At 37.1% G+C, this 11,341-nt stretch overlaps 2 protein-coding genes across 2 annotated transcripts; both read left to right on the top strand.

Moving 5' to 3' along the window:
* Nucleotides 1-306: 306 nt before the first annotated feature.
* Nucleotides 307-1,554, top strand: LOC123202280. Its single transcript, XM_044618108.1, has one exon. The coding sequence runs from the start codon at nt 307-309 to the stop codon at nt 1,552-1,554; it is 1,248 nt and encodes a 415-aa protein (XP_044474043.1).
* A 92-nt stretch (nt 1,555-1,646) lies between these two features.
* On the top strand, nt 1,647-9,927 carry LOC123202279. The gene is made up of 2 exons (XM_044618107.1): nt 1,647-3,047; nt 9,847-9,927. The coding sequence occupies exons 1-2, from the start codon at nt 1,647-1,649 to the stop codon at nt 9,925-9,927; spliced, it is 1,482 nt and encodes a 493-aa protein (XP_044474042.1).
* Nucleotides 9,928-11,341: the final 1,414 nt, after the last annotated feature.

Genomic DNA, 11,341 nt, shown 5'->3' with positions numbered 1-11,341 from the left:
CTAATCTTTTTGAAAGAAGATATGTCAAACAAGGAGACAGCTTTGCCTACTTGTATCACTTCTTGCATGAAACACTATGATAACCTTTCTCTCACTTCCGTTTATGCTAAAGGCATTACATCAAGTGTTTCCATAGATAAGTCTTGCAAAGAAGTGATCCCTCTAGAACCATCATCCTCCAAGACACCGGAAGGTTCCTTTCTGGTGACCACTTCCTTGGAACTGACAATTGAAGGCAAACGATCTTGGAACAACTTATTTAAGGAGAAACAATCATCAAACTAGAAGATAGAATTCTTTCCCCCTATGGAAAACCTTGTTGGAGGAAAATACTCCATTTCTCTTCCTCCTGAAGTTACGGATGAAGGTGCAAAGAGATGGGAGACGTGTGCCATTGGTTTCTTCATGGGTAGAAGAATGTTTTTTCTTCTTGTCAAAAGGTATGCAATCCGTCATTGGTCTAACTATGGGCTTGCTGATATTATATCCACTGGAATTGGAGTTTATCTTCTAAAATTCAAGGATGTAGAGGGTATGATGAAAGTCTTGGAAGAGGAGACATGGATGATTGGAGGACAGCCTCTTTTTGTTAGGAGATGGGAAAAAAACCTTTCAATGGTGGCGGAAAACATTAAGAAAATAGCAGTGTGGGTAAAATTCTATGGAATCCCATTGGAATTTTGGAGTTTGAAGGGTTTTAGCCATATTGCTAGTGTTCTTGGCCACCCCCTCTATGTGGATTCAGTCACGGAGGAAGGGAGTAGATTGGAGTATGCACGTATTTGTGTGGACATTAGCGTCAACCATGATTTCCCGGATAAATTGGAGCTTGTATTACCAACAAAAGAAAATGTTGCAATTCGGTTGGAGTGTGCATGGAAACCATTAAAATGCAACTTGTGTAATATGTTTGGTCATGGTAATGAAGAGTGTAAAAGGAGAGTGGAAAAAGGTGAGACTGAAAAAGGGAAATTTAACATGTATAAAGGAAAAAATGAGACTAGCAAGGAAAAAACTACAAGTGCAAAGATAGGGATGGCAAATAATGGAATTCATCAAACTATAGAGACAAACAATGGGGATAGCAAAGTAAACTTAGAGGCCCTAAGGAGAAAGCTAGTGATTGGAAAGGAGAACTTTGACAATAGTATGGGGGCATTGAATAATAACAAATTTACAGCCTTAGCCACCAATGAAACTAGTGAAATCAAGGTTACTCAAAATGAAGGGAAGGTTATCATTTTAGATGAGACACATGAGAAATCAGTCCCATATAATATATTGGACTCAACTCATGGTGCATCCTCATCCAACACCATGTTATCAAATGTGGTCGAACCTACAAATTTGGAGCAAGGGGAAAACAATCTTTCAAAGGAGGCAGTTTCAAATCATGAACTTTGTGAATCTCCAACAATAAATCACTTTAGAGGCAAAATCAAGGTTGATGAGGTGGACTTCAAAAAGGAGAAGGGTGACATTCTAAGCAAATCTCAGCGGAGGAGATTGGTGAAGCAAAGGAGGAACTCTTCCCCCATTAATTCTCCTAAATGACCAATTTAGCTTGGTAGAACATTAGGGGCTTAAACACTCCTATCAAACAAAAAGAGGTTAGTAGATTCATTTAGAAAAATAAGATTGATATCATGGCTATTCTTGAAACAAAAGTACATAGTACTAATGTTAATAGAGTATGCTCTAGTATTTGGGAAGGTTGGGAACATTGTAGTAATGTGAGGGATGGTTCTATAGGCAGAATTTGGATTGGATGGAATAAAGCTACTATTAGACTCAATGTTATTTCGGATGATACCCAATACATGCATTGTGATGTGAAGCTTATAAGGGAAAACACAAACATTGGCTTGACAATAGTCTATGGTAGCAATAACCCCATGGAGAGGAAGGTTTTTTGGCGTAGTCTCATAAATAAATCCCATATGATGCAAAACTCCCCTTGGATTATATTGGGTGATTTTAATGCTATTAAACACCCTCAAGAAAAGGTTGGTGGGGCACCTTGGGGTAATTACTACTATGAAGACCTTAGAAATTGCATGAGGGATGCTGAATTGGATGACCTAAGGTTCATGGGTCATCTCCTAACTTGGAGCAATCGTAGTGAAGGTGAGAGAAGGATTGCATGCAAACTAGATAGGGCTCTTATAAATGATTCTTGGAAGGATATATTCCCAAATGCTATGGCTCATTTCCTCAACCCTTCTATATCTGATCACTCTCCTTGCATGGTAAGAATAGGAACCATAAAAGGTTGTAAGAAAGTCCCTTTTAAGTTCTTTAATATGTGGACCCACTATGAAAACTTTCTTGACATTGTTGTTGAAGTTTGGAACAAAGAAGCTCAAGGCAGCCCCATGTTTAATGTGATAAACAAACTTAAAAAGCTGAAAGTTGAGTTAAAAAAGTTCAATAAGGAGTCTTTTGGCCACATATTCAAAAAAGTGTTAGAAGCTAGAAGGCAACTTGAAAATATCCAAGAGCTTCTCCGGATAAACCACTTGGATGAGGAACTTGCCCAAGAGGAAAAATTCAGTTTGGAATCCTATAGATCCCTCTCTTTAGCTGAGGAATCTTTGGCTAGACAAAAATCAAAGGTTCATTGGTTGAAGGAAGGTGATCAAAATACAAAGTTCTTCTTCAAGAGCATCAAAGGTAGAAGGAATAGGAATTCCATCTATGGGATCCAAAGGGAGAATGGATCTCTTGTACACAACATAGAGAAGGTCAAGGAGGAATTTGTGGAACGCTTCAAATCAGTCCTTAATGGAAATGAGCATTCAAATGTGGATCTTGAGAAGCTCAAAAAGTTAGTCAAATTTCAGCTTGGATGTGAGGAAAAGGATATGCTTATAAGAGAAATTTCAGCGGAGGAGATCAAAGAAACCATTTTTGCTATAGATAATAACAAAGCCCCAGGTCCAGATGGATATGGTGTATGTTTCTTCAAGGCAGCATGGAACATAATTGGTGATGATGTTGTAAAGGCCATCATGCACTTGTTCAAAACGGGTCATCTTTTAAAAGAGGTAAATTGCACCATTCTTGCTTTTGTTCCAAAAGTCACTAACCCTTCTTTTTGCAAGGATTTCAGGCCTATTGCATGTTGCAATACTTTGTACAAATGCATCACCAAAATCATGGCAAACAGCCTCAAAGTCATTCTCCCGCAATTCATCAACAAAGCTCAAGGTGCTTTTGTGAGAGGCTGCTGCATTGGTGAAAACATTCTATTATGCCAAGAGCTTATGCATAGCTACCAAAAGGACACTCATGAAAAAAAAAATGTGCTTTAAAGATTGATATAACGAAAGCATATGACATCTTAAATTGGGATTTCTTGCTTGCTGTCCTTGATACCATTGATATGCCGCAAAAGTTCATTAATTGGATAAGGACTTGCATCTCTAGTCCTATGTTCTCGATGGACCTAAATGGTGAACTTGTTGGCTTTTTCAAAAGTACCAGAGGTTTAAGGCAAGGGGATCCACTCTCTCCTCACCTTTTTGTCATTGCCATGGAGGTGCTCTCTTACATGTTTAGTGAACTAAAGGAGAATGCTTGTTTCAGCCATCATTGGAAGTGTAAGAAAAATAATATTACACACTTATGTTTTGCCGATGACCTCATGATATTTTGTAGGGCAGATGTGGATTCCATATCTCTAATAAATGAGGTATTAGATTGCTTCCATTCATGGTCCGGACTTAGAACAAATCTGACCAAGAGCAATATTTATCTTTCGGGAGTCACAAATGCTGAAGTGGAGCACCTTAGATCAATCCTCAGCATTGAGTTTGGCACACTTCCTTTTAAGTACCTAGGTGTACCTATGATATCCTCCAAACTAAAAGTTGATGAATGCAAACCCCTTATTGACAAGATTGTAGCTAGAATCTCTTATTGGAAAAGTAAATTCCTCTCTTATGCTAGAAGACTTATTCTCATCAAGGCTATTCTTTTTATCATCCAAGTATATTGGTCTTCAACCTTTATTCTCCTCGTAAAAGTACACAAGGTAATTGATGGCTACCTTAGAAATTTCCTTTGGAGTGGAGACATAACCTGTAGCAAGAAGGCAAAGGTGGCATGGGATGAGGTTTGTCTTCCAAAAGAGTAAGGAGGCTTGGGAATTATGAAAAGTAAATCTTGGAATAAGGCCGCTATGATGAAGCATATCTGGAAACTCTTTCAAAAAGCTGGTACATCTCTATGGGCTGATTGGATCAATGATAATCGGCTTAGAAGCAAACATTTTTGGGAGATTAAACCAAATGGCAATTGTTCTTGGGTTTAGAGAAAATTGCTTTTGCTTAGGAAAAGCATAAGAGGTAAAATCCAGAAAATTGTAGGGAATGGGCAGAATACTCATCTTTGGCATGACAATTGGCATCCTTTAGGACCTCTCTTTGACAAATATAGTCCTAGGGTGGTATATGACTGAAGACTACCATTGCATTGCAAGGTAAAGGAGGTGATTGAGGAAGATGCTTGGAAATGGCCATTGACAAATTCCACGGCCCTTTTAGAGATAAAAAATATCATAATTCCAGCCCCTTCATTTGATGAAGATATCTTATGGTGGAAACCAAGCACCAATGGTCAATTCTCTATCAAATTGGCTTGGAACAGTACAAGGGAGTCAAAAGCTAAAGTGCCATGGTATAATATCATTTGGTTCAAAAGACACTTCCCTAGACACTCATTCATTGCATGGATAGGTATTAAGGGTGGTATGAAAACCAAGGATAAACTTCATAACCTTGGCATCATTCCAAACAATATATGTGGTCTTTGCAATTTGGCTCCGGAAAGCATAGACCACTTATTCTTTCAATGTTTCTATTCTGCCCCCATTTGGAGTTATGTTGCCAATCTTTGCCATTTGGATAATCCCCTTTAATAATGGGGCTCTCTTGTTCCTTATTATGCAAACAAATGGAAGGGTGATACTCTACTCCATATCATTTGCAAGTTATGTTTTGGGGCCACTATATACCACATTTGGTGTGAGCGAAACCATGTTCTCTTTGGTAGAAGTAAATCTTCGCAAGAATGAATCATTGCCTCTATAAAGGATTATGTGAAGGCTAGAATCTTGCCCTTATCAAACATCCCGAGTTCATACATAAATGACTCCATTGCTTCGATATGGGACTTGCCAAGATCAATCTTCCATTAGCACTTCAAAATTGCCGAATATGTAAGTGGTGTGTCATATGTGATTCTTGTTTCTAGTTCATGCTAGTATGGTAACTTAGTTTCAGTTTTCAGATTGTATGGTGGTTTTAGTTTTTCTTGTGATTGTTCTCCTTTTAGTAAGTTTGTAATTGTGTTGTAGCTTTGGTTCCCTTTGCACCAATTTGAGTTTTTCAAGTGTTTACATGGTGTTTTTGGCATAACCTAGAGGCTTGTTCTATGGTATGCTTGTGTTAGGCTTAATCTAGGGGCTTTGTCCTAGATAAACTATTTGTACATTCTTTTCTTTTGGTATAAAATCATTACTTACCAAAAAAAAAAAAATATTTTTGTGGTTTTGGATAATTGTTGCATGTTGATGAGAAATGCACCATTTGGTATCAAAGCTTAGGTTGTTTTTGTGATTTGTTGACTGTAATCTTCTTCCCAGAGCTACTATTCACGATAAAAATTACTGTTCACCATAAAGTTACTATTTACAAAACCTTAATTTTGCCTAAGCACTTACCAATACTCACCCGACCCTTAAACACTTATAACCATTAGCCTTCACCAACTAGCCACTACCAAAAAATGTCCCACAAGAGAACTTCATCCTCTTCCTTTTCGCCTTCTCACCCTTGGGAGTTTAGCCAAAAGAGATTGGAAGGAGAAATCCAAAAACTCAAGAATGAATTTAGAACCCAAATGACTCAAATGATGCAATTGATTACTCAAAACCAAGCAACTTGCCCATTAAACCAAACCCTACCTCTGCCACAACTGACCCCACAACCTCATCTAAGAAGACCTCCTCCTCCTCTTCCTAGACATCTTGGAGAGGAATTGATTCTCCCTTGTGGTTCAAGTGATAAAGAACATGAAATACCATTAAGTAGGAATAATGATGATGACAGAGGCGTAAAGATTGAGATTCCAAAATTTGATGGAAGTATGAGTCCAGATGACTTTTTGATTAGCTCTATGACATCAAAAGGGTATTCGAATACAAGAGCTACTCGAATGAGATGAAATGTAAACTAGCTATCTTAAAATTCAAGGATTATGCATCCTTGTGTTGAACCTTAAGAAACAAAGGGAAAGAGACAACAAAGAAAGTGTTAGATCTTGGAAAAACTTAAGAAGCTTATAAAGAGGAGACTCTTTCCCAAAAACCATAAAAAAATCTATACCTTAAGTTGCACACTTTGAAGTAAGGAAGTGATAGTGTTGAGCACTACATTAGAGAATTTGAGAAGTTAATGATGAGAAGTAAGTTGTCAGAGGTTAAAGAGTAAACAATTACAAGATTTCTTAGTAAATTGAACCATATGGTGGAACTACAACCCTATTGCACTTTTGAGGATATCTGTAAGTTGGCCATTAAGGTTGAAAAGCAAAAGAAGGCCATGAAGCCTATGGTTTCCAAGCCATTCTCCAAAGGGACATTATTTACCAACAACACATTTTTTACTAAGAAAACTTTTTTCCATAAAGGTTCCTCATCCTACACAAAAGCTACCGATTCTTCTTCCAAGGAGAAGGCTATAGAAACAAGAAGATATCCAAAATGGTGAAAACCAACCTTTCTAACAAAAAGTGCTTTAAATGCCAAGGCTATGAACACTTCCAAGTTGAATGCCTTAATAGAAGAGTTTTATCCTTGATAGAGATGCAAGCCATTGAGGAATCCTTTTAAGAAGAAGAAAGTGAAGATTCCATCCATGAATTTGGTAGTGTCGAGAGTGAAGAAGGAGAAGAGATCATCCAAGGTGCTGGTGAAGGAGAGTTGTTAGTCATTAGTAGGGTTTAGCATGCCAAGCCTTTTCCTCATGAAGAGCAAAGACTCCACATTTTTCAATTAAGGTGCATAATTAGAGGTAAAGTGTGTTTTTTAATCATAGATAGTGGTAGTTGTGTAAATGCAGCTTCATCTGCCTTAGTAGAAAAACTTGGATTGTCTACCATCCCATATCTTCAACCATACAAACTACAATGGTTAAGTAATGGAAACAACCTTCAAGTTACAAGGCAAGTGCTTATTTCCTTCTGCATTGGCAAGCATTATAATGATGAGATTTTGTGTGATGTGATTCGTATGGACACTTGTCACTTGTTATTGGGAAGACCTTGGCAACTTAATAGGAAAGTGAAACATGATGGCAAGAAGAACACTTACTCTTTTAGATTCATTGGCAAGACTATCACTTTAACCCCTCTTAGCCTACGACAAGTTCATAAGGCTATCAAGGGAAAAGAAATCAAGAAAGAAAGCTTGTTTATGAATGGTCAACAAGTGGAGGATAACCATCTTGAGAATTTGAGGGCAAATCCTTCTCAACCTGGGGAGGATGATGCATACACAACTCTATCATCATTTTTGAGTTTCAATCCATCCTCAAGTCTTCATGCAGCCTTTGAAGCCAAGAAGGATGAAGTTCTAGCGATTCCCAAGCCAAAGGAAGCAATATACCTTAATTTTTGTCCCAAATCCACTTTTGGGTATAGTATCATTGCATACACCTAAGGTCCAAGTAATTAACTTGGTCACATTGGCCCAAAAGAAAGCTTCATGAGGAGATTTATCAAGGCCCAACCATCCAAGCATTATTTTGAAGCCCAAAGAGCCCATTTTTGTGTGTTTAGTTGACTTGTAACAAAATGAGAGATTGGTTGTTTTAGTTAGGAAACATAATTCCTACAGTTAAGGAAAAAACAACTAACCTTTTTATCTTTAGCTAATTAATAGGTATGGGCTTAATTTAGAATGAAAGGCTCAGCTTTATTCATGCAAATTTAGTTGAATTTTGTCAACTTTTATTAGATTTTGCTGCCACCCTCTTTTATATAAAGGGTTAGCCATCATTTGTAAAAGCTTTAGCTTGTTTTTTTTTTTTAAAGATAATGAAATCTTTGTGAAGTGCTTTGAAGCTTTCACTTATCTTTCCTTTATCCAATCATCTTTGGTGGAGATTGGTGGTGGAAGACCATAAGGTTGGTGGATCTCTTTCCTTTATGCCTCATTAGTGTGTTTCTTAGAATTTAAATTGCACGTATATGAAGGGTTTTCAATCATAAGATAGAGAGTTGTAGCATAATTACCATTTCTGCCACTACATTCTACTTATATTTGATTTCCTTATTCAATACCAATTATCTACATCCATAGCTTGAAAGAGAGTTCATTGTGTTGTGATTATGATGAAATGAATTCAATTGGATTTGGAGTTGATTTGTTTAGTTAAATTGCAAGAAAAAAAAAACCATACATACCAAATGAACAGTGAAAATAGTTTTGTGATTTTTATGATTGTTGCATATTGATAAGAAATGCATCAGGGCTCTTCTGAGTGGACCATGATAGTAAGCAAGGCCTTTGAAGCGATCAAGCAATAGTTGTGTGAAGCTTATGTTATTGTAAGGGCACTTGACTATTGGAGCCATTACCTTTGGCCAAAACAATTTGTCCATTCGAATCATCAAGCCTTGAAGTTCCTTAATGGCAAACACAAGAATAACCCATGACATGCCAAATGGGTAGAGTTCTTCCAATCTTTCTCTTTTGTTTCATCTTATAAGAAAGGTGTTATTAATATGGTTGTTGATGCATTGTCAACAATACATTCTTTGTTTTCCATTCTTGATGCTAGGGTTCTCGATTTTCAACTTATGATGATGCATACCCGGCTCTATCACCATTGTTAGGTTCCAAATCTTTCTAAAGCCTTCATGCCATGTAGAAGCTTAAGAAGAATGAGGATCCAACCCTTCACAAGCTAAAGGAAGTAATACATGCTCATTTTTGGCCCAATCTCACTTTTGGACACAACATCATTGAATAGACTCAAGATCCACTTAAGTGACTTGTTTTATTTGGCACAAAGAAGTCTCAAAGGAAGTCCATCACAAGCCCAAGACATCCAAGACTCATTGGAAAGCTTATTAAGTCCAAAATTGAGTAATTAGTTGCTTTGGAACTAAATGGGAAGTTGGTTGATAAAGTTAGGGAACATGATTCCTAAATTTAGGGAAAAAGGCAATAACTTTTGTCTCCTAACACATTAGGAAGTATGAGGCTAGTTTATAATGTGAAGCTTAGCTTAAAATATATAAACTACTTGCTTTTTAGTTTACTTTTATTGGAAAATTATAGCATTGCCGCCATCTCCTCATATATAAAGGGTGACCTCCCAATTGTAAAGTTTTTAGCTTGCATTTTGAACGAACTTGGTGATAAAAAGCATTGAAGCCTTTATCTCTCTTTTCCTTTATCCAATCTTCTTAGAGGAAGATTGATGGTGGAATTATTCCTTTATGCCTTGGTTTCATTTATACATCCTTAGAATCCAAAAATTGAATGCATTTGTGTATGGTTTGCTGGACATTGTAGAGAGTTATAGAGAAATTACTAAATCTGCCACTGACTTTTATTTTCATTTTGATTGCCTTTTGCCTTTTTTGTGCTACCGTAAATCAAAAGATAGCTCATTATGTAGTGAATGCATTGATATAAGTTTAGTTCAGATTGGAAATGTCTTGGTTGTCAAATTGAATGAATTAAAAAACTGCCCTTATCAAATGTACAGTGAAAATAGATTTTAGCATTTTGATGTTGTTACATGTTTTGATGAATATGCACCACTTATGAAGGAGCATTATGTTGATGATGATGAGATGATCAAGATCATGGAGGAATGTTCTATAAGCACATGTGGAGAGTATGCTATATAAGAAGGCTTTTTGTTTAAGGGGAATTGACTATATGTTCCAAATGGACCTTTTAGAGAGTTCTAATAAGGAAGACACATGATGGACTTTTGGCAGGCCATTTTGGTATTTACAAGACCTTGGAGATGCTTAGAGAGCACTTCTACTAGCCAAAGATGTTAAGAGATGTCCAAGTCATCATTGTAAGGTGTGATACTTGTCAAAGAGCTAAAGCTCACTTCAAACCGAGTCTATATACTCCTTTACCTATTTCGGGGCTACTATGGGAAGATCTAAACATGGACTTCATTGTCGTATTGCCGAGAACACAAAGGGGTACAGACTCTATTATGGTGGTGTTAGACTGCTTCTCCAAAATGGCACATTTCACTCCATGTAACAAGATCGATGATGTAACAAGGTGGCCAAGTTGTTCTTCAAGGAGATAGTAAAGTTGCATGGAATTCCATAGACTATAGTGTTCGATAGAATACTAAGTTTTTAAGTCATTTTTGGAAGACCTTGTAGAGTAAATTTGAGCCAAACTCTTTTTTAGTACCTCTCATCACCCATAAACTAATAGCTAAATTAAGGTGACTAATAGGACATTGGGTACACTCTTGAGAACATTGGTGAATCAACATCTCAAAGATTGGGACTTGAAGCTAGCCCATGTCAAATTTGCATACAACCGCACTCCAAGTACAACAATCAGGCATTCCCCCTTTAAGGTAGTTTATGGTGTTAATCCAGTTACTCCTATAAAACTAACAACTTCTCTTAATTTGCAACTTCATAAGGATGCAACATCAAACTTTAAATTGAGAAAGCAAATAAAGCATACAATAGGAGAGTTGACAAGCATAGAAAGCCTTCTACTTATCAACTTGAGGACTTAGTGTGGTTGCACTTCAGAAAAGAAAGGTTTCCATCCAAGAGGAAGAGCAAACTAGCCCCAAGAGCCAATGGTCTTTTTGAAATCATTGCATGGGTTGGAGACAATGCATAAAAGATGGTGATTCCTAATGAATTTAGAGGAGTCTTGACATCCTTCAATGTAAGAGACTTGACACCATACTTGGAGAACGAGAACCTCCCAGATTTGAGGACAAATCATTCTCAACCCGAGAAGGATGATAAAGATTCGGCCAAGACCTTGCAATCAAGCTTTGGCACTTTCGAAGACAATAGGCAAGTCCAAGCCCAAGTTCATCCTCTTCACCATTCAACCATCAAAGCTTCGATGGGCTCAAACAACTCAATTGGATGCAATGTGCTCTCATGGATCCAAGACTAGCACCTAAACCGAATGAAACTACTTCTTTATTTAAGTGTTGTTTAATTAAGTATGTATTAGCTTAATTCTTGTTTTGATGTAATTGAACTCTACTATGAGTGCATTAGCTAGCATGGAAAGAACATACAAGTCAAAGCAAGA

The sequence above is a fragment of the Mangifera indica genome, chromosome 18 (assembly GCF_011075055.1).
Source record: "Mangifera indica cultivar Alphonso chromosome 18, CATAS_Mindica_2.1, whole genome shotgun sequence".
Taxonomy (NCBI): Eukaryota; Viridiplantae; Streptophyta; class Magnoliopsida; order Sapindales; family Anacardiaceae; genus Mangifera; species Mangifera indica.
The sequence above is the reverse complement of the archived record's forward strand: the minus strand, read 5'-3'. Positions and strand labels throughout refer to the sequence as shown.